Genomic DNA, 23,963 nt, shown 5'->3' with positions numbered 1-23,963 from the left:
CAATTTTATACTCATTAAAACAAAAAAAGTTTATCCAAAACCGAAGGAAGCCAACTACTGTTTAATGGTCCTGCTTAAAAAAAAACTTGTTCAGTTTCCAATCTCCCACCCTTTCTCTCTCTCTCTCTCTTTCCACTCCCCCTCCTCAGTCTCTCTCTCTCCCTTTTCTTTTCCTTTTCTTTTCTCTCATTTTCATTCACAAAAAAATCGTTAAAGTGGCTTTAATTTGTCCTCTTTACAAAGAAGCCAAATACACGCACCTAATTTCAGAAAAGTACGAAATTTGAAAATTAGAGCACGTGATTTATATAAATATTGACCTTAATACGTGTCTATTCTCGGATGTCAATAAGAATGCAAGTTCAAGTTAAAAATGATTTGATTTGATAAATCAGGGGGCTATAGGATAGGATCTAAAGTTTATTTTCAAAAGACATAAAAGAACATTAAAATATAAGAAAGGATATTATATCACGAAAAAAAGTAGTAAAATATGAATATAAATACAAAATAAAAATCATTAAATTTCCCCTTTATTTTTGTTAATATTCATTTTCTTGTACAGTCTTTCAGCCAATGAATAGCAGAAACACTAATAAACTGTAAAAGACAAAAAATCTCTACTATTTATCGAGATTAAATTGCTTAGCAATAAAATAAAAGTAAATTCATTTAGAGACTTTTTGTTCATACGCGTTTGTTCCATTTACAGGTAAGAAGTTTTGGTTACGAACAATTTTCAATATCTATTGTGAAATTGAATTCACGTGTGCAACTGGAGCTGAGAATCCTAAGCGACATATCACTTTCTGCTGCAGATAATCTCCAACTTGCATTAACAGTCCTTGGTGGTCAAAAGGTTTTAGTCATACCAGGATTACAACTTCTGCAGTTTGACTTGAACACCCTAAATTTCGAATTAGTCTCGCCACCTTGCGATACTTCCAAATGTCAGTCAGGAGGGGATGAATTTGCTTCCTGTTCAGACTCAGTTTTGAAATGTGCTTGCAGCAAGGGGTAAGTTAACTTCTAAATGTAGTATAAATCTTCTTATATACTTACATAAACCTAAGAAATATAATGTTTAGTTTGATTAACTAATAAAAAAAGTCCTAAATTGAGCTTTTATGGTGATTTAGAAGGATTTAAACGTTGTTATAGCACTATAACAACTATCGTATTTCAAAAGACATATATCTATATCGTCTTGAGGGCAAGCTTATGCTTAATCCAGAGTTTTATATTTAATAAAAAAAAAAAACCTTGCCAAGTCAGCTAGTTTAGTTTTTAAGGTAGAAGTGTTAAATTTAAAATTCAATCTTATATTAAAAAGTATGTAAAACTATTAAATCTTAAAATCAAAGCCATCCTAGTAAGCTAAATATCATTTTGAAATTTATTGTAATTTATTCTTCAATTAACATTGATTTTCTTTTTTTATTCAAGATTTGTTGCTAAAGAGGGAGTTTGTTTGGACATTGATGAATGTGAAGACTCAAATGCCTGTGGAACAGAATCTGCCTCCTGCATCAATCAGCCTGGATATTTTGAGTGTATTTGTCCTCTAGGTTTTCTTCCATACATTGGTGGATGCATTGGTAAGACTTATTGTTTCTCTAAAAAAAAATTGAACAAGGTTTTCTTTAGATTGAAAAAAAAAACAAAATCATAATATTTGTTTTTTGGTAATTACTTATTTTAGGTAGAAAAATAGTATCTTTGGGTCCTAGTGGAGGTCTTAATCCTTTGTTTCATGAAATATGTCAAAAACTTAGTTTGCTCAGAACAAAAAAATACTAGCAATTGACTTATTCTGATGATTTTATTTTAATTTCATCAGAATTTTTTGTATATTAACTTGAATTAAAATCAACTTCATTTTAAATGGCTTTTTTCAGGTTAATAGATACAAAATTGTTCCCTTTTTCTCCCATTTCTATTCTTTTCAAATTGGAAAAGTTTTACCTTTTTTTGAACATAAATCAACAAAGGGGTTTTGGAAGTGGATTTATTGGAGTTCGATGGATATCGAAATGGTGAACACTAGAGTTAGTTTAAGAAAATAGAGCATATCCAGCCGCTTTTGGGTTTACTAGGCTTGGCAAAAATGCTTAGAGACGGTCATCCAAAAATTATGCTTCTTAAAAAAATCCGTATCACTTTTTATATATTGACTCTAATTGCCCCATATTTTAACCGATAAAAATACATTATGTTTGTTATAATTATTTCAAGATATGTCTTTGTTAAAAATATTTATTTTGTCTTACACTTTACTTTACAATTAGGTATTTTCTTACTATTTTTTGGCTATTTGTTATTTTGGGTAAGAAAATAATATATTTAGATTCCAGGGGAAGTCATAACCTCCAGTTTTATGCGACAATTCAAAACCCTAGTCTTTTCAGAATGAAATAACTACTAACAATTGATTTATTCTGAAGATTGTTTGTTTTTCTTTCCCAATTTCAAAAGTTTTATTTTTTTTTTAACAAACATAAGTTAACAAAGGGGAGTAGTGTTGAAAAGGGTTTACTGCACTTCGGAGAATTCTGAAATGAGGAATGATAGAAAGACGTTTAAAACAATTGAGCCAAATTGTTAAGAGAAAAAATGGTTAAAAAATGGGTTAAATAAAAATGGTTTAGAGAGAGTCATTTACAAATTATGGTTTAAAAAAATACTTGGCATTTTTCATGTATTGACTGTAATTGTCACGTTTTTTAACTGATACAATTCTACTATCTTTTTTTGAATTATTTCGAGATTTGTCTTTTTCCTAATCTATTTATTTATTTTACTATTTACCTGCCTTCTATTACCGACGGGATTGTTTGAACTTTTTTAAACTTTAAATTGAATTTTTCAATAATAAAAACTGAGCAAATAACAATGGATATTCCCAAATGTTAATTTTGCGCTGCAACTAATTTTCTTAGTGTAAAAGTAAAAAAATAGCAATGAAATATATTGTTCATTTAAACGTAAACACTATATTATACGATAAACTAGTCATGTTTTATCCTTTCAGTAGTGAAAGTAAAGATTTTTTTCTTTTCTTTGTCATTCGAATCTTATTACTTCTTCTGAAATCCACTTTTATTTTCAGATATAAAGGCTACAGCCATAGAACCTTGCGCCAAAGAAGAAAATGCTGCCCAGTGTGTTCTTCTTGGTGCCACCTGCAGTAAGGACTTGTCTTTTGGCTTTTTTAGCTGTAGGTGCCAGTTTCCAATGGTTCCTTCCCCGAAGGGATGCGTCTCGATTCTAGAACAAGAACTACTCGCAACGAAAGATTACCAGCTGGAGATCAGTGGTGTTGAGTGGTCAGATTCCCTTTCAACTATCACCTCTATAGAATCGCTATTGTTGATTGAAAAAATTACAACCTGGGTAATTCAATTTTTGTATTTAAATGTTTATTTTCAAGCTATCTCCATCAGTTTAAATTCAAGTATCAATACACGTATGAAAAGAGATGATAGATACACCAAAGATGAGCAGAAATTAAGTCGAACTTAAAACAAGCAGAATCCACCAAAAAACAAATAATCTCTAAGCCTTCTAAATACAGAAATTTAGTATTAACTTTACTGAAAATAATATTTGTTTCGAGCTATGTGATTTTATTTTTTATAAGATTGAAATGTGGATTGAAGTTTTGATACAATCTGATATTCTTTCCTGAACGTCTTAAAAATTTAGAAGCTAATAAAGCTAAAAAAATACACTATTAAAATGGGATTTGTTTTGAGTAAAGTTCAAGTTACATTCAATTTTCTTGAAGACCCAGGGGACATTATTTCTACTACCCTTTGTGTTTGAGGTCATTATTTAATGTTTTTGTACGGTAGTTTTTCGCATCGAAAACTATTTTACTTTATTTTTGCTCATATTGCATTTGATATTACTCGTTACTTTTCTTTGGAAAACCTCTTGTCTGGGAAAATATTTCCAAATTTTTTATTTCCAATTCACTTAGTCTTTTTTTTGTTGGTCAAGAAAAGAAAATTTTAAATAATTTCGAATTTTCTCTATAACAATCCACGTTTTGGGCTGCTATTTATATGTTGGACAAAACGTCCCTCGTACCATAAATAGAAAGGAGGAAAATATTCAAATACATGAAATTAAAATCTGCATAGTCTTTAGGTATCTGATAGGCTCATCAAATATAACCGACATCTTATACTAGCTTGATTATAGGCAAATATTGATTAACCCTTTTTTTACGTTCCCTTAATGTTTCAAAGTAATACCCTCGATCTTTCTCGTATTATAGCTGATACTCCCTTTTGACAATTTTGAAGGCATGTAGTGAATTTGATATGTTCAAATATCCATTCAGCATGCCATTCGAATTATGAGTTAGGAGCATGAGTTTGGAGCATCCCGGCTCAACTGTAACCGAAACTCTAATAAACGGAAATTTGACACCAATAGATATAATAAAAGAATTCGCTTACTATGTTAATTGAAAATATATAATTTAATAAGGTTAATTTTACATATCATGAGTCACGAGCCGGAGAAAATATGCCTCATTTACAAAAAAAGGGGAAAATTAAATAAAAGTAATAGAATCATGATTCAAAATCTAAAGAATCTTAATGAAAATCACATCATCTGATTCAGCGTATCAGACAAACCCACTGTAGAGATTTCAAGCTATTATCTTAAAAAAATGTGGAATAAGTATTTTTTGCCAGACGACAGATCACGGATGCGTGTCGAAATAGACATTTTAATTAAAATAGTTTAAAGGCCGAAAAAATATGCGTTTGGAGGTAACATGAACTCCCTCAACTGCTGGAGAAAGCTCAATAAATTGTTAAAGTTGTCCAATTTTTGTATAGTATTTTTTTGGTAGTGTATTAGCAGTAGTAATAGTAATAGTAATAGTGTTAATAGTATTAGTCTTATTCAAAGCTATAGAATCTTAATGAAAATCACATCATCTCATTCAGCGTATCAGAGAACCCCACTGTATTGGTTTCAAGCTCTTATCTTAAAAAAATGTAGAATATATATATTTTTTGCCAGACGACAGTTCACGGATGAGTGTCGAAATAGAGATTTTAATTAAAATAGTTGAAATGCTGAAAAAATATGCGTTTGGAGATAACACGAACCCCAACAACTGCTGGAGAAAGCTCAATAAATTGTAAAATTTGCCCAATTTACGTATAGTATTTTTTGGTAGGCACGCATACATTTTTCGAGTGGTAAAGTGAATTTTCTGCTGGAGCTAAAAGAGCAATTTATTGAGGATAGGGTTACCACCATAGTATTAGCAGTAGTAATTGTAGTAGTAATAGTAGTAAGAGTGTTAATAGTAGTAGTACTAGTAGCAATAGTAGTAGTAGTGGTAGTAGCAGTACTAGTAGTAATGATGTTAGTAATATTAGTAGCGTCCACATGCCACAAATTGGTCAAATAAACATGCCCCTCTCTTTCCTTGAACGTTCCAATCTAACACGTTTAGCCGTTTTTAATATATCCCCTTTTGATAAACAGCCTTAAATCAAGCATGCCATCGAATTAAAGTGTTTTTGTGAGAATATTTAACATGACTAATAAAAAGGGATTGATGCAAATTTGTTTTTTCAGTTCAATACAATTTTGAAGGATCAGCTTATTTCCAGTGTAACTGACCTAGATGTCAGTGTATGTCAGGTGATCTCCTTTATTCGAAGCAATAGTGTCGGGGTTGAAGCAAAAGTTTCCTTGACACTCAGTGATTTTTCTTTATTAGATTCGATTCTAGAGTTGATCGTCCCAGGAATAGACATTTCAATAAAGACTGCTAGCTTGATTTCTGAAAAAGGTAAGATGGATCAATGTCAACTACTTCAATTGATGGCTGCTTATTCTCTGAGCAAAATTTTTGATTTTTTTGATTAAAGTACTGGCTATCAATTTAATCAAAGTAATACTTCATTAATCACCGCTCAATCATTGCGTTCAAATCGGCGCTCAAATCTTGGTTTCCAAATGGGGTCAATTCTTCACGTCTCATGTCAATTTCTTAAATACAGTCTTGCCAGAAAATCTATGAACGCACATTGATTACTAGTTGTATTAAAGTTTAAATTTAACTGCCGTACCTCTGTATCTGCTCACCCTTGCATCATTTGGGTCTCTTCTTAAACATTAAGGATATACTGAAGTATTACTACAAGAATGCAAACTATTTGCAACGACTGCCTCTCTGGACTAACAATAGCTCCCTGTTCTGGCAGTACGTAAATTTTAGTCCAGTGTCCGCGAAGCAAAAAAGAAAATAAGAGGTATTGGAGGTAGAATCATTGTGAAAGCACCTATGAATTTTTTTTTCCTTGATCATGTGTTAGTTTTCACATTTAACTGTTCTTAATTGTATTTTTCTCTTGTCAACTCTTCTTTGTTTTGGTATTGTTTTTATTTGTCAATTTTTTTTTGTTTCTTTTCCTTTTCTTTCTTCATTGCTCCATCAGCGTTGTATCTTACAGTTATGATGGGCAATAAATTCATCTAACTATATTGTAATCTTTTTTAATAGTCGTTCTCATAATACTTCTGTTATTATTCTTTAGTCTAACATATACTTTACCAATTTTTTTTTGCACACTCTTACATACACATTCTTCTATGCTCTTACATTCTTGTTCTTCTTATTGCATATGATGCAAATCTTTTATATCAAAATGTAGTAAATCGATAAAAATGTTGTAACACTTTTTTGTTTGTTTAACCCGTAATATAATAACCAAAATAACTCAACCTGCAATAGATGTTATTCGATTGTATTTTAATTCGTTGTTTTTTAGTCGTACAAATCGATGCCAGCCTTTGTACTGATGATGCTTGTCTACCGGGACAAAGTTGTACAGTGATAGCCAGTGAAGTTGGATTCCAATGTACCTGTCCTTTCCCACAAACCTTGATCGAAGGAAGTTGCAAACTAGGTAATAACTTTTAATTGTTATCATTAGGTAATTTTTTGCACTATAGTCATAATTGATAACTTGAAAATATTTATTAGCATCATCTCTCATTTGTTTCAACATTAATTCAGCATTTGTCTGGTGTTAATTTGGAATTGTGTAAATTATTTTCAAATATATAAATTGGAGAAACCAAAAACTTAGAAAAGTTTTCGGACGTCATCTGTATCCTGTTAATGCTTTTAGCCTTGTATCAAAAGGTTGTTCTTGTTCTTCGACAAGAAAACTCTCGATTGACGCTATGTTATATAGGTTTCAAACCTCTAATTACGTGACAGTCATAGCTACATTGAAAACGATAAGAATAGCAGAAGACAAAGAAGATATATTAATTCAGGTTCGGGGAAATTTACAGTATTCTATTCTTTGGAATGTAAAACAGAATGTACAGTAGGTAAAATCAAAGTTCGAAGCACAATTTAGACTATAAACAATCAAAAACTAATATTTGAATTTCTCCATCCGTATTTTGTCTTCCTTTGAAAAATTGTAAGCTTTAAATAGAGTATCTACAATTTTAATTATTTTCCATTCATATAGTATTAAATTCTCTGATCACTCGTCTTCCTAAACTGTCGTTAACACCGTCCCATTCAACAACTTCAAAAATATCTTAGGATAATTTTCAGTGCTTCATAGTAAGTCCCCTCATTTAGGATAAAAAAGAAAACAAATACACAAACAGAACATCAGGGATGCTATTTTTATATTGTTTTTGATATCTTTTAAACGAAAAATGCCATTATTAAAACCAAATACTAAGAAATAAAATCATCTAGTCTCAACGCAGTGAAAAAAAAGAAAATCTTTCTCATCCTCATAATAATGTTCCGTAAGAATATTCACTCTCAATAATAAGGGAAAATTACCATAGTTTATGGGTTTTAGGGATTCCTGCTGGGGCAACAGCAGCTATCAAATAATGGGGAATCGACTTGTGTGTCTCTCTGGCAGCATTTTTGTGTTTGTATGTGTATATGTGAGCCCTTGTTGTGCAAGGTGTCTTAAGAAAGTATAATTATAGTGTAATAAATGTGCTAATAAGAATACATAAATATAAAACATAAAACGGAAAATATTTAACGAAAGTAGATTTTATTGTTTTCCATCTAACTGCTTTTAGATCATACTGTTTTGAAAAACTCTATTATAACCGTAGGATGACAAATTTCTCATAAAAAAAGATTGTGACTAGTATGTATTAAAAAGATAAGTTATGAGTGTGTATGCAGGACCTCTATTTTATTTATTAATTGCGAACGATAATTTACATTAGTTTCTTTTTTTAGATCCTTCTCTATCTCGATTTGTTGAGCAGAAAGTTTCAATTCAACTGAATAATCAATGGATCTCCGACTACGATAACACCGCATCTGCAAAATACATTACCCTAATTACTGCAATAAATTTAGCTGTAAGTATTTGCTTAAAAGTCAATTTTATACTCATTAAAACAAAAAAAGTTTATCCAAAACCGAAGGAAGCCAACTACTGTTTAATGGTCCTGCTTAAAAAAAAACTTGTTCATTTTCCAATCTCCCACCCTTTCTCTCTCTCTCTCTCTCTCTTTCCACTCCCCCTCCTCAGTCTCTCTCTCTCCCTTTTCTTTTCCTTTTCTTTTCTCTCATTTTCATTCACAAAAAATCGTTAAAGTGGCTTTAATTTTTCCTCTTTACAAAGAAGCCAAATACACGCACCTAATTTCAGAAAAGTACGAAATTTGAAAATCTGAGCACGTGATTTATATAAATATTGACCTTAATACGTGTCTATTCTCGGATGTCAATAAGAATGCAAGTTCAAGTTAAAAATAATTTGATTTGATAAATCAGGGGGCTATAGGATAGCATCTAAAGTTTATTTTCAAAAGACATAAAAGAACATTAAAATATAAGAAAGGATATTATATCACGAAAAAAAGTAGTAAAATATGAATATAAATACAAAATAAAAATCATTAAATTTCCCCTTTATTTTTGTTAATATTCATTTTCTTGTACAGTCTTTCAGCCAATGAATAGCAGAAACACTAATAAACTGTAAAAGACAAAAAATCTCTACTATTTATCGAGATTAAATTGCTTAGCAATAAAATAAAAGTAAATTCATTTAGAGACTTTTTGTTCATACGCGTTTGTTCCATTTACAGGTAAGAAGTTTTGGTTACGAACAATTTTCAATATCTATTGTGAAATTGAATTCACGTGTGCAACTGGAGCTGAGAATCCTAAGCGACATATCACTTTCTGCTGCAGATAATCTCCAACTTGCATTAACAGTCCTTGGTGGTCAAAAGGTTTTAGTCATACCAGGATTACAACTTCTGCAGTTTGACTTGAACACCCTAAATTTCGAATTAGTCTCGCCACCTTGCGATACTTCCAAATGTCAGTCTGGAGGGGATGAATTTGCTTCCTGTTCAGACTCAGTTTTGAAATGTGCTTGCAGCAAGGGGTAAGTTAACTTCTAAATGTAGTATAAATCTTCTTATATACTTACATGAACCTAAGAAATATAATGTTTAGTTTGATTAACTAATAAAAAAGTCCTAAATTGAGCTTTTATGGTGATTTAGAAGGATTTGAACGTTGTTATAGCACTATGACAACTATCGTATTTCAAAAGACATATATCTATATCGTCTTGAGGGCAAGCTTATGCTTAATCCAGAGTTTTATATTTAATAAAAAAAAAACCTTGCCAAGTCAGCTAGTTTAGTTTTTAAGGTAGAAGTGTTAAATTTAAAATTCAATCTTATATTAAAAAGTATGTAAAACTATTAAATCTTAAAATCAAAGCCATCCTAGTAAGCTAAATATCATTTTGAAATTTATTGTAATTTATTCTTCAATTAACATTGATTTTCTTTTTTTATTCAAGATTTGTTGCTAAAGAGGGAGTTTGTTTGGACATTGATGAATGTGAAGACTCAAATGCCTGTGGAACAGAATCTGCCTCCTGCATCAATCAGCCTGGATATTTTGAGTGTATTTGTCCTCTAGGTTTTCTTCCATACATTGGTGGATGCATTGGTAAGACTTATTGTTTCTCTAAAAAAAAATTCAACAAGGTTTTCTTTAGATTGAAAAAAAAAACAAAATCATAATATTTGTTTTTTGGTAATTACTTATTTTAGGTAGAAAAATAGTATCTTTGGGTCCTAGTGGAGGTCTTAATCCTTTGTTTCATGATAGATGTCAAACACTTAGTTTGCTCAGAACCAAAAAAATACTAGCAATTGACTTATTCTGATGATTTTATTTCTATTTCATCAGAATTTTTGTATATTAATTTGAATTAAAATCAACTTCATTTTAAATGGCTTTTTTCAGGTTAATAGATACAAAATTGTTATGTTTGTTATAATTATTTCAAGATATGTCTTTGTTAAAAATATTTATTTTGTCTTACACTTTACTTTACAATTAGGTATTTTCTTATTATTTTTTGGCTATTTGTTATTTTGGGTAAGAAAATAATATATTTAGATTCCAGGGGAAGTCATTACATCCAGTTTTATGCGACAATTCAAAACCCTAGTCTTTTCAGAATGAAATAACTACTAACAATTGATTTATTCTGAAGTTGTTTGTTTTTCTTTCCCAATTTCAAAAGTTTTATTTTTTTTTTAACAAACATAAGTTAACAAAGGGGAGTAGTATTGAAAAGGGTTTACTGCACTTCGGAGAATTCTAAAATGAGGAATGATAGAAAGACGTTTAAAACAATTGAGCCAAATTGTTAAGAGAAAAAATGGTTAAAAAATGGGTTAAATAAAAATGGTTTAGAAAGAGTCATTTACAAATTATGGTTTAAAAAAATACTTGGCATTTTTCATGTATTGACTGTAATTGTCACGTTTTTTTAACTGATACAATTCTACTATCTTTTTTTGAATTATTTCGAGATTTGTCTTTTTCCTAATCTATTTATTTATTTTACTATTTACCTGCCTTCTATTACCGACGGGATTGTTTGAACTTTTTTAAACTTTAAATTAAATTTTTCAATAATAAAAACCGAGCAAATAACAATGGATATTCCCAAATGTTAATTTTGCGCTGCAACTAATTTTCTTAGTGTAAAAGTAAAAAAATAGCAATGAAGTAAATTGTTCATTTAAACGTAAACACTATATTATACGATAAACTAGTCATGTTTTATCCTTTCAGTAGTAAAAGTAAAGATTTTTTTCTTTTCTTTGTCATTCGAATTTTATTACTTCTTCTGAAATACACTTTTATTTTCAGATATAAAGGCTACAGCCATAGAACCTTGCGCCAAAGAAGGAAATGCTGCCCATTGTGTTCTTCTTGGTGCCACCTGCAGAAAGGACTTGTCTTTTGGCTTTTTTAGCTGTAGGTGCCAGTTTCCAATGGTTTCTTCCCCGAAGGGATGCGTCTCGATTCTAGAACAAGAACTACTCGCAACGAAAGATTACCAGCTGGAGATCAGTGGTGTTGAGTGGTCAGATTCCCTTTCAACTATCACCTCTATAGAATCGCTATTGTTGATTGAAAAAATTACAACCTGGGTAATTCAATTTTTGTATTTAAATGTTTATTTTCAAGCTATCTCCATCAGTTTAAATTCAAGTATCAATACACGTATGAAAAGAGATGAGAGATACACCAAAGATGAGCAGAAATTAAGTCGAACTTAAAACAAGCAGAATCCACCAAAAAACAAATAATCTCTAAGCCTACTAAATACAGAAATTTAGTATTAACTTTACTGAAAATAATATTTGTTTCGAGCTATGGGATTTTATTTTTTATAAGATTGAAATGTGGATTGAAGTTTTGATACAATCTGATATTCTTTCCTGAACGTCTTAAAAATTTAGAAGCTAATAAAGCTAAAAAAATACACTATTAAAATGGGATTTGTTTTGAGTAAAGTTCAAGTTACATTCAATTTTCTTGAAGACCCAGGGGACATTATTTCTACTACCCTTTGTGTTTGAGGTCGTTATTTAATGTTTTTGTACGGTAGTTTTTCGCATCGAAAACTATTTTACTTTATTTTTGCTCATATTGCATTTTATATTACTCGTTAATTTTCTTTGGAAAACCTCTTGTCTGGGAAAATATTTCCAAATTTTTTATTTCCAATTCACTTAGTCTTTTTTTTGTTGGTCAAGAAAAGAAAATTTTAAATAATTTCGATTTCTCTATAACAATCCACGTTTTGGGCTGCTATTTATATGTTGGACAAAACGTCCCTCGTACCATAAATAGAAAGGAGGAAAATATTCAAATACATGAAATTAAAATCTGCATAGTCTTTAGGTATCTGATAGGCTCATCAAATATAACCGACATCTTATACTAGCTTGATTATAGGCAAATATTGATTAACCCTTTTTTTACGTTCCCTTAATCTTTCAAAGTAATACCCTCGATCTTTCTCGTATTATAGCTGATACTCCCTTTTGACAATTTTGCAGGCATGTAGTGAATTTGATATGTTCAAATATCCATTCAGCATGCCATTCGAATTATGAGTTAGGAGCATGAGTTTGGAGCATCCCGGCTCAACTGTAACCGAAACTCTAATAAACGGAAATTTGACACCAATAGATATAATAAAAGAATTCGCTTACTATGTTAATTGAAAATATATAATTTAATAAGGTTAATTTTACATATCATGAGTCACGAGCCTGAGAAAATATGCCTCATTTACAAAAAAAGGGGAAAATTAAATAAAAGTAATAGAATCATGATTCAAAATCTAAAGAATCTTAATGAAAATCACATCATCTGATTCAGCGTATCAGACAAACCCACTGTAGAGATTTCAAGCTATTATCTTAAAAAAATGTGGAATAAGTATTTTTTGCCAGACGACAGATCACGGATGCGTGTCGAACTAGACATTTTAATCAAAATAGTTTAAAGGCCGAAAAAATATGCGTTTGGAGATAACACGAACTCCCTCAACTGCTGGAGAAAGCTCAATAAATTGTTAAAGTTGTCCAATTTTTGTATAGTATTTTTTTGGTAGTGTATTAGCAGTAGTAATAGTAATAGTAATAGTGTTAATAGTATTAGTCTTATTCAAAGCTATAGAATCTTAATGAAAATCAAATCATCTCATTCAGCGTATCAGAGAACCCCACTGTATTGGTTTCAAGCTCTTATCTTAAAAAAATGTAGAATATATATATTTTTTGCCAGACGACAGTTCACGGATGAGTGTCGAAATAGAGATTTTAATTAAAATAGTTGAAATGCTGAAAAAATATGCGTTTGGAGATAACACGAACCCCAACAACTGCTGGAGAAAGCTCAATAAATTGTAAAATTTGCCCAATTTTACGTATAGTATTTTTTGGTAGGCACGCATACATTTTTCGAGTGGTAAAGTGAATTTTCTGCTGGAGCTAAAAGAGCAATTTATTGAGGATAGGGTTACCACCATAGTATTAGCAGTAGTAATTGTAGTAGTAATAGTAGTAAGAGTGTTAATAGTAGTAGTACTAGTAGCAATAGTAGTAGTAGTGGTAGTAGCAGTACTAGTAGTAATGATGTTAGTAGTATTAGTAGCGTGCACATACAACAAATTGGTCAAATAAACGTGCCCCTCTCTTTCCTTGAACATTCCAATTTAACACGTTTAGCCGTTTTTAATATATCCCCTTTTGATAAACAGCCTTAAATCAAGCATGCCATCGAATTAAAGTGTTTTTGTGAGAATATTTAACATGACTAATAAAAAGGGATTGATGCAAATTTGTTTTTTCAGTTCAACACAATTTTGAAGGATCAGCTTATATCCAGTGTAACTGACCTAGATGTCAGTGTATGTCAGGTGATCTCCTTTATTCGAAGCAATAGTGTCGGTGTTGAAGCAAAAGTTTCCTTGACACTTAGTGATTTTTCTGTATTAGATTCGATTCTAGAGTTGATCGTCCCAGGAATAGACGTTTCAATAAAGACTGCTAGCTTGATTTCTGAAAAAGGTAAGATGGATCAATGTCAACTACTTCAATTGATGGCTGCTTATTCTCTGAGCAAAATTTTTGATTTTTTTGATAGGAAGTATTAAAGTACTGGCTATCAATTTAATCAAAGTAATACTTCATTAATCACCGCTCAATCATTGCGTTCAAATCGGCGCTCAAATCTTGGTTTCCAAATGGGGTCAATTCTTCACGTCTCATGTCAATTTCTTAAATACAGTCTTGCCAGAAAATCTATGAACGCACATTGATTACTAGTTGTATTAAAGTTTAAATTTAACTGCCGTACCTCTGTATCTGCTCACCCTTGCATCATTTGGGTCTCTTCTTAAAAATTAAGGATATACTGAAGTATTACTACAAGAATGCAAACTATTTGCAACGACTGCCTCTCTGGACTAACAATAGCTCCCTGTTCTGGCAGTACGTAAATTTTAGTCCAGTGTCCGCGAAGCAAAAAAGAAAATAAGAAGTATTGGAGGTAGAATCATTGTGAAAGCACCTATGAAATTTTTTTTCCTTGATCATGTGTTAGTTTTCACATTTAACTGTTCTTAATTGTATTTTTCTCTTGTCAGTTCTTCTTTGTTTTGGTATTGTTTGTATATATCAATTTTTTTTGTTTCTTTTCCTTTTCTTTCTTCATTACTCCATCAGCGTTGTATCTTACAGTTATGATGGGCAATAAATTCATCTAACTATATTATAATCTTTTTTATTAGTCGTTCTCATAATACTTCTGTTATTATTCTTTAGTCTAACATATACTTTACCAATTTTTTTTGCACACTCTTACATACACATTCTTCTATGCTCTTACATTCTTGTTCTTCTTATTGCATATGATGCAAATCTTTTATATCAAAATGTAGTAAATCGATAAAAATGTTGTAACACATTTCTTGTTTGTTTAACCCGTAATATAATAACCAGCATAATTCAACATGCAATAGATGTTCATTCGATTGTATTTTAATTCGTTGTTTTTTAGTCGTACAAATCGATGCCAGCCTTTGTACTGATGATGCTTGTCTACCGGGACAAAGTTGTACAGTGATAGCCAGTGAAGTTGGATTCCAATGTACCTGTCCTTTCCCACAAACCTTGATCGAAGGAAGTTGCAAACTAGGTAATAACTTTTAATTGTTATTATTAGTTAATTTTTTGCACTATAGTCATAATTGATAACTTGAAAATATTTATTAGCATCATCTCTCATTTGTTTCAACATTAATTCAGCATTTGTCTGGTGTTAATTTGGAATTGTGTAAATTATTTTCAAATATATAAATTGGAGAAACCAAAAACTTAGAAAAGTTTTCGGACGTCATCTGTATCCTGTTAATGCTTTTAGCCTTGTATCAAAAGGTTGTTCTTGTTCTTCGACAAGAAAACTCTAGGATTGACGCTATGTTATATAGGTTTCAAACCTCTAATTACGCGACAGTCATAGCTACATTTAAAACGATAAGAATAGCAGAAGACAAAGAAGATATATTAATTCAGGTTCGGGGAAATTTACAGTATTCTATTCTTTGGAATGTAAAACAGAATGTACAGTAGGTAAAATCAAAGTTCGAAGCACAATTTAGTCTATAAACAATCAAAAACTAATATTTGAATTTCTCCATCCGTATTTTGTCTTCCTTTGAAAAATTGTAAGCTTTAAATAGAGTATCTACAATTTTAATTATTTTCCATTCATATAGTATTAAATTCTCTGATCACTCGTCTTCCTAAACTGTCGTTAACACCGTCCCATTCAACAACTTCAAAAATATCTTGGGATAATTTTCAGTGCTTCATAGTAAGTCCCCTCATTTAGGATAAAAAAGAAAACAAATACACAAACAGAACATCAGGGATGCTATTTTTATATTGTTTTTGATATCTTTTAAACGAAAAATGCCATTATTAAAACCAAATACTAAGAAATAAAATCATCTAGTCTCAACGCAGTGAAAAAAAAGAAAATCTTTCTCATCCTCATAATAATGTTCCGTAAGAATATTCACTCTCAATGAAAAGGGAAAATTACCATAGTTTATGGGTTTTAGGGATTCCTGCTGGAGCAACAGCAGCTATCAAATAATGGGGAATCGACTTGTGTGTCTCTCTGGCAGCATTTTTGTGTTTGTATGTGTATATGTGAGCCCTTGTTGTGCAAGGTGTCTTAAGAAAGTATAATTATAGTGTAATAAATGTGCTAATAAGAATACATAAATATAAAACATAAAACGGAAAATATTTAACGAAAGTAGATTTTATTGTTTTCCATCTAACTGCTTTTAGATCATACTGTTTTGAAAAACTCTATTATAACCGTAGGATGACAAATTTCTCATAAAAAAAGATTGTGACTAGTATGTATTAAAAAGATAAGTTATGAGTGTGTATGCAGGACCTCTATTTTATTTATTAATTGCGAACGATAATTTACATTAGTTTCTTTTTTTAGATCCTTCTCTATCTCGATTTGTTGAGCAGAAAGTTTCAATTCAACTGAATAATCAATGGATCTCCGACTACGATAACACCGCATCTGCAAAATACATTACTCTAATTACTGCAATAAATTTAGCTGTAAGTATTTGCTTAAAAGTCAATTTTATACTCATTAAAACAAAAAAAGTTTATCCAAAACCGAAGGAAGCCAACTACTGTTTAATGGTCCTGCTTAAAAAAAAAACTTGTTCTTTTCCAATCTCCCACCCTTTCTCTCTCTCTCTCTTTCCACTCCCCCTCCTCAGTCTCTATCTCTCTCTCTTTTCTTTTCCTTTTCTTTTCTCTCATTTTCATTCACAAAAAAATCGTTAAAGTGGCTTTAATTTGTCCTATTTACAAAGAAGCCAAATACACGCACCTAATTTCAGAAAAGTACGAAATTTGAAAATCAGAGCACGTGATTTATATAAATATTGACCTTAATACGTGTCTATTCTCGGATGTCAATAAGAATGCAAGTTCAAGTTAAAAATGATTTGATTTGATAAATCAGGGGGCTATAGGATAGGATCTAAAGTTTATTTTCAAAAGACATAAAAGAACATTAAAATATAAGAAAGGATATTATATCACGAAAAAAAGTAGTAAAATATGAATATAAATACAAAATAAAAATCATTAAATTTCCCCTTAATTTTTGTTAATATTCATTTTCTTGTACAGTCTTTCAGCCAATGAATAGCAGAAACACTAATAAACTATAAAAGACAAAAAATCTCTACTATTTATCGGGATTAAATTGCTTAATAATAAAATAAAAGTAAATTCATTTAGAGACTTTTTGTTCATACGCGTTTGTTCCATTTACAGGTAAGAAGTTTTGGTTACGAACAATTTTCAATATCTATTATGAAATTGAATTCACGTGTGCAACTGGAGCTGAGAATTCTAAGCGACATATCACTTTCTGCTGCAGATAATCTCCTACTTGCATTAACAGTCCTTGGTGGTCAAAAGGTTTTAGTCATACCAGGATTACAACTTCTGCAGTTTGACTTGAACACCCTAAATTTCGAATTAGTCTCGCCACCTTGCGATACTTCCAAATGTCAGTCTGGAGGGGATGAATTTGCTTCCTGTTCAGACTCAGTTTTGAAATGTGCTTGCAGCAAGGGGTAAGTTAACTTCTAAATGTAGTATAAATCTTCTTATATACTTACATGAACCTAAGAAATATAATGTTTAGTTTGATTAACTAATAAAAAAGTCCTAAATTGAGCTTTTATGGTGATTTAGAAGGATTTAAACGTTGTTATAGCACTATAACAACTATCGTATTTCAAAAGACATATATCTATATCGTCTTGAGGGCAAGCTTATGCTTAATCCAGAGTTTTATATTTAATAAAAAAAAAACCTTGCCAAGTCAGCTAGTTTAGTTTTTAAGGTAGAAGTGTTAAATTTAAAATTCAATCCTATATTAAAAAGTATGTAAAACTATTAAATCTTAAAATCAAAGCCATCCTAGTTGGCTAAATATCATTTTGAAATTTATTGTAATTTATTCTTCAATTAACATTGATTTTCTTTTTTTATTCAAGATTTGTTGCTAAAGAGGGAGTTTGTTTGGACATTGATGAATGTGAAGACTCAAATGCCTGTGGAACAGAATCTGCCTCCTGCATCAATCAGCCTGGATATTTTGAGTGTATTTGTCCTCTAGGTTTTCTTCCATACATTGGTGGATGCATTGGTAAGACTTATTGTTTCTCTAAAAAAAAATTGAACAAGGTTTTCTTTAGATTGAAAAAAAAACAAAATCATAATATTTGTTTTTTGGTAATTACTTATTTTAGGTAGAAAAATAGTATCTTTGGGTCCTAGTGGAGGTCTTAATCCTTTGTTTCATGAAATATGTCAAAAATTTAGTTTGCTCAGAACAAAAAAATACTAGCAATTGACTTATTCTGATGATTTTATTTTAATTTCATCAGAATTTTTTGTATTTAAACTTGAATTAAAATCAACTTCATTTTAAATGGCTTTTTTGAGGTTAATAGATACAAAATTGTTCCCTTTTTCTCCCATTTCTATTTTTTTCAAATTGGAAAAGTTTTACCTTTTTTTGAACATATTTCAACAAAGGGGTTTTGGAAGTGGATTTATTGGAGTTCGATGGATATCAAAATGGTGAACACTAGAATTAGTTTAAGAAAATAGAGCATATCCAGCCGCTTTTGGGTTTACTAGGCTTGGCAAAAATGCTTAGAGACGGTCATCCAAAAATTATGCTTCTTGAAAAAATCCGTATCACTTTTTATATATTGACTCTAATTGCCCCATATTTTAACCGATAAAAATACATTATGTTTGTCATAATTATTTCAAGATATGTCTTTGTTAAAAATATTTATTTTGTCTTACTCTTTACTTTACAAGGTATTTTCTTATTATTTTTTGGCTATTTGTTATTTTGGGTAAGAAAATAATATATTTAGATTCCAGGGGAAGTCATAACCTCCAGTTTTATGCGACAATTCAAAACCCTAGTCTTTTCAGAATGAAATAACTACTAACAATTGATTTATTCTGAAGATTGTTTTTTTTCTTTCCCAATTTCAAAAGTTTTATTTTTTTTAACAAACATAAGTTAACGAAGGGGAGTAGTGTTGAAAAGGGTTTACTGCACTTCGGAGAATTCTGAAATGAGGAATGATAGAAAGACGTTTAAAACAATTGAGCCAAATTGTTAAGAGAAAAAATGGTTAAAAAATGGGTTAAATAAAAATGGTTTAGAGAGAGTCATTTACAAATTATGGTTTAAAAAAATACTTGGCATTTTTCATGTATTGACTGTAATTGTCACGTTTTTTAACTGATACAATTCTACTTTCTTTTTTTGAATTATTTCGAGATTTGTCTTTTTCCTAATCTATTTATTTATTTTACTATTTACCTGCCTTCTATTACCGACGGGATTGTTTGAACTTTTTTAAACTTTAAATTAAATTTTTCAATAATAAAAACTGAGCAAATAACAATGGATATTCCCAAATGTTTATTTTGCGCTGCAACTAATTTTCTTAGTGTAAAAGTAAAAAAATAGCAATGAAATATATTGTTCATTTAAACGTAAACACTATATTATACGATAAACTAGTCATGTTTTAGCCTTTCAGTAGTGAAAGTAAAGATTTTTTTCTTTTCTTTGTCTTTCAAATCTTATTACTTCTTCTGAAATCCACTTTTGTTTTCAGATATAAAGGCTACAGCTATAGAACCTTGCGCCAAAGAAGAAAATGCTGCCCAGTGTGTTCTTCTTGGTGCCACCTGCAGAAAGGACTTGTCTTTTGGCTTTTTTAGCTGTAGGTGCCAGTTTCCAATGGTTCCTTCCCCGAAGGGATGCGTCTCGATTCTAGAACAAGAACTACTCGCAACGAAAGATTACCAGCTGGAGATCAGTGGTGTTGAGTGGTCAGATTCCCTTTCAACTATCACCTCTATAGAATCGCTATTGTTGATTGAAAAAATTACAACCTGGGTAATTCAATTTTTGTATTTAAATGTTTATTTTCAAGCTATCTCCATCAGTTTAAATTTAAGTATCAATACACGTATGAAAAGAGATGATAGATACACCAAAGATGAGCAGAAATTAAGTCGAACTTAAAACAAGCAGAATCCACCAAAAAACAAATAATCTCTAAGCCTTCTAAATACAGAAATTTAGTATTAACTTTACTGAAAATAATATTTGTTTCGAGCTATGTGATTTTATTTTTTATAAGATTGAAATGTGGATTGAAGTTTTGATACAATCTGATATTCTTTCCTGAACGTCTTAAAAATTTAGAAGCTAATAAAGCTAAAAAAGACACTATTAAAATGGGATTTGTTTTGAGTAAAGTTCAAGTTACATTCAATTTTCTTGAAGACCCAGGGGACATTATTTCTACTACCCTTTGTGTTTGAGGTCGTTATTTAATGTTTTTGTACGGTAGTTTTTCGCATCGAAAACTATTTTACTTTATTTTTGCTCATATTGCATTTGATATTACTCGTTACTTTTCTTTGGAAAACCTCTTGTCTGGGAAAATATTTCCAAATTTTATATTTCCAATTCACTTAGTCTTTTTTTTGTTGGTCAAGAAAAGAAAATTTTAAATAATTTCGAATTTTCTCTATAACAATCCACGTTTTGGGCTGCTATTTGTATGTTGGACAAAACGTCCCTCGTACCATAAAGAGCAAGGAGGAAAATATTCAAATATCTGAAATTAAAATCTGCATAGTCTTTAGGTATCTGATAGGCTCATCAAATATAACCGACATCTTATACTAGCTTGATTATAGGCAAATATTGATTAACCCTTTTTTTACGTTCCCTTAATGTTTCAAAGTAATACCCTCGATCTTTCTCGTATTATAGCTGATACACCCTTTTGACAATTTTGAAGGCATGTAGTGAATTTGATATGTTCAAATATCCATTCAGCATGCCATTCGAATTATGAGTTAGGAGCAACCCGGCTCAACAGTGAACGAAACTCTAAAAACACGGAAGTTTGACACTAATATATATATTAAAAGAATTCGCTTATTATACTAACTGAAAATATATAAATTTATTAATGTTAATTTTACATATCATGAGTCACGAGCCTTTGAAAATATTCCTCATTTTCAAAAAAAAAGAGGGAAACTGATTAAAGTCATTGAATCATAATTCAAAAGCTATAGATTCTTAATGAAAATCACATCATCCTATTCAGCGTATCAGAGAACCCTAATGTAGAGATTTCAAGCTCTTATCTTAAAAAATATTGAATATGCATTTTTTGCCAGACGACAGATCACGGTTGCATGTCGAAATAGATATTTTGATCAAAATAGTTTAAAGGCTGAAAAAAATATGTATTTGGAGATAACACGAACCCCCACAACTGCTGGAGAAAGCTCAATAAACTGTAAAATTTGTCCAATTTTACGTATAGTATTTTTTTGCTAGGCACGAATGCATTTTTCGAGTGGTAGAGTGAATTTTCTGCTGGAGCTAAAAGAGCAATTTATTGAGGATAGGGTTACCACCCAAGTATTAACAGTAGTAATACCAGTATTAATAGTAGTAAGAGTGTTAATAGTAGTAGTAGTAGTAGCAGTATTAGTAGTAATGGTGTTAGTAGGATTAGTAGCGTGCGCATATCACAAATTGGTCAAATAAACCTTTATATTTCCCTGAACGTTCCAGTTTAACACGTTTAGCCGTTTTTAATATACCCCCTTTTGACAAACTGCCTTAAGTCAAGCATACCATCTAATCAAAGTTTTTTGTGAGAATATTTAACATGACTAATAAAAAGGGATTGATGCAAATTTGTTCTTTCAGTTCAATACAATTTTGAAGGATCAGCTTATATCCAGTGTAACTGACCTAGATGTCAGTGTATGTCAGGTGATCTCCTTTATTCGAAGCAATAGTGTCGGTGTTGAAGCAAAAGTTTCCTTGACACTTAGTGATTTTTCTGTATTAGATTCGATTCTAGAGTTGATCGTCCCAGGAATAGACGTTTCAATAAAGACTGCTAGCTTGATTTCTGAAAAAGGTAAGATGGATCAATGTCAACTACTTCAATTGATGGCTGCTTATTCTCTGAGCAAAATTTTTGATTTTTTTGATAGGAAGTATTAAAGTACTGGCTATCAATTTAATCAAAGTAATACTTCATTAATCACCGCTCAATCATTGCGTTCAAATCGGCGCTCAAATCTTGGTTTCCAAATGGGGTCAATTCTTCACGTCTCATGTCAATTTCTTAAATACAGTCTTGCCAGAAAATCTCTGAACGCACATTGATTACTAGTTGTATTAAAGTTTAAATTTAACTGCCATATCTTATCTAGCATTCATAATGTAATTGTACCTCTGTATCTACTCACCCTTGCATCACTTTGGTCTCTTCTTACTGCTTCAAATATTAAGGTTATATACGGAACTATTTCTACAAGAATGCAAACTATTTCCTACGACTGGCTCTCTGGACTAACAATAGCTCCCAATACTGGCGGTATGGAGTTGCTAGTCCAGTGTCGGCGAAGCAGAAAAGAAATAAGAGGTATTGGAGGTAGATTAATGGTGAAAGCACTTCTGAAATTTTCTTTCGTTGATCATGCGTTAGTTCTTACATTTAACCGCTTTCAATTGTATTTTTCTCTTGTCAGTTCTGCTTTTATTTGGTTTCGTTTGTATTTGTAAAAATTTAGTTGTTTCTTTTTCTTTTCTTTCTTCATTACTCCATCAGTTTTTTATCTTATAGTTATGATGGGCAACAAATTCATATAATTATATTATAGCCTTTTTTAATAGTCGTTCTCATAATACTTCTGTTATTATTCTTTAGTCTAACATATACTTTACCAATTTTTTTTTTTGCACACTCTTACATAGACATTCTTCTATGCTCTTACATTCTTGTTCTTCTTATTGCATATGATGCAAATCTTTTATATCAAAATGTAGTAAGTCGATAAAAATGTTGTAACACATTTCTAATTTGTTTAACCCGTAACATAACAACCAACGTAGTTCAAGCTGCAATAGAAGTTATTCAACTGTATTTTATATCTTTGTTTTTTAGTCGTACAAATCGATGCAAGCCTTTGTACTGATGATGCTTGTCTACCGGGACAAAGTTGTACAGTGATAGCCAGTGAAGTTGGATTCCAATGTACCTGTCCTTTCCCACAAACCTTGATCGAAGGAAGTTGCAAATTAGGTAATAACTTTTATTTGTTATCATTAGGAAATTTTACGACTACGGTCATAATTGATAACTTGAAAATAAATTTATTAGCAGTATCTGTCATTTGTTTCAACATTAATTCAGCATTTGCCTGGTTGTAATTTGTAATTTTATAAATCATTTTCAAATATATAAATTGGAAAAAAAAGCTTAAAACAACTTTCGGCCGTTATCTGTATCCTATCTATGGGTATACTGTATCCTGTATACTATCAAGAACAAAATGGTTGTTCTTGTTCTTCAACAAGAAAACTCTCCATTAACGCTATGTTTTGAAGGTTTCAAACCTCTAATTATGCGATGGTCATAGCGATATCTAATTATGCGATATCTAGAAGGATAAGAATAACAGAAGACAAAGAAGATATATTAATTCAGCTTCGGGGAAATCAACAGTATTCTATTCTTTGGAATGTAAAACAGAATGTACAGTAGGTAAAATCAAAGTGTGAATCACAATTTAGAATACAAAATACAATTTTAAATATTTTGTATTCTTACAGTGTTACAGTTACAATTTTGTATTCTCTGATCACCTGTCTTCCTAAAGTGACGTTAACAACGTTCCATTCAACAGCTTCAAATATATCTTGCTGTAAATTTCAGTGCTTTATAATGAGTCCCCTCTTTTAGGATAAAAAAGAAAACAAATACACAACAGATCATCCTATATTTTAATATTGTTTTTGGTATCTTTGAAACGAAAAATGCCATTATTTGAACCAAACACTAAGAAATAAAATCCTCCATTCTCAACGTAGTGAA

The 23,963-nt window shown here is 30.8% G+C and overlaps 1 protein-coding gene across 2 annotated transcripts in view; it reads left to right on the top strand.

Annotated features, from left to right (window-relative positions):
• The window catches only part of LOC136025368 (uncharacterized), a 172,776-nt gene that overhangs the window by 63,501 nt on the left and 85,312 nt on the right, over positions 1-23,963 (top strand). For both annotated transcript variants that reach the window (XM_065701329.1, XM_065701330.1), the window contains exons 21-37: positions 713-1,017; positions 1,447-1,598; positions 3,110-3,393; positions 5,611-5,827; positions 6,810-6,947; positions 8,276-8,400; positions 9,136-9,440; positions 9,867-10,018; positions 11,237-11,520; positions 13,737-13,953; positions 14,945-15,082; positions 16,412-16,536; positions 17,269-17,573; positions 18,000-18,151; positions 19,656-19,939; positions 21,785-22,001; positions 23,034-23,171. In XM_065701329.1, coding sequence (XP_065557401.1) covers positions 713-1,017; positions 1,447-1,598; positions 3,110-3,393; positions 5,611-5,827; positions 6,810-6,947; positions 8,276-8,400; positions 9,136-9,440; positions 9,867-10,018; positions 11,237-11,520; positions 13,737-13,953; positions 14,945-15,082; positions 16,412-16,536; positions 17,269-17,573; positions 18,000-18,151; positions 19,656-19,939; positions 21,785-22,001; positions 23,034-23,171 — 3,538 coding nt within the window. The remainder of the gene's footprint in view (positions 1-712; positions 1,018-1,446; positions 1,599-3,109; positions 3,394-5,610; positions 5,828-6,809; positions 6,948-8,275; positions 8,401-9,135; positions 9,441-9,866; positions 10,019-11,236; positions 11,521-13,736; positions 13,954-14,944; positions 15,083-16,411; positions 16,537-17,268; positions 17,574-17,999; positions 18,152-19,655; positions 19,940-21,784; positions 22,002-23,033; positions 23,172-23,963) is intronic.

This window comes from Artemia franciscana, chromosome 3, assembly GCF_032884065.1.
Source record: "Artemia franciscana chromosome 3, ASM3288406v1, whole genome shotgun sequence".
NCBI lineage: Eukaryota > Metazoa > Arthropoda > Branchiopoda > Anostraca > Artemiidae > Artemia > Artemia franciscana.
The sequence above is the reverse complement of the archived record's forward strand: the minus strand, read 5'-3'. Positions and strand labels throughout refer to the sequence as shown.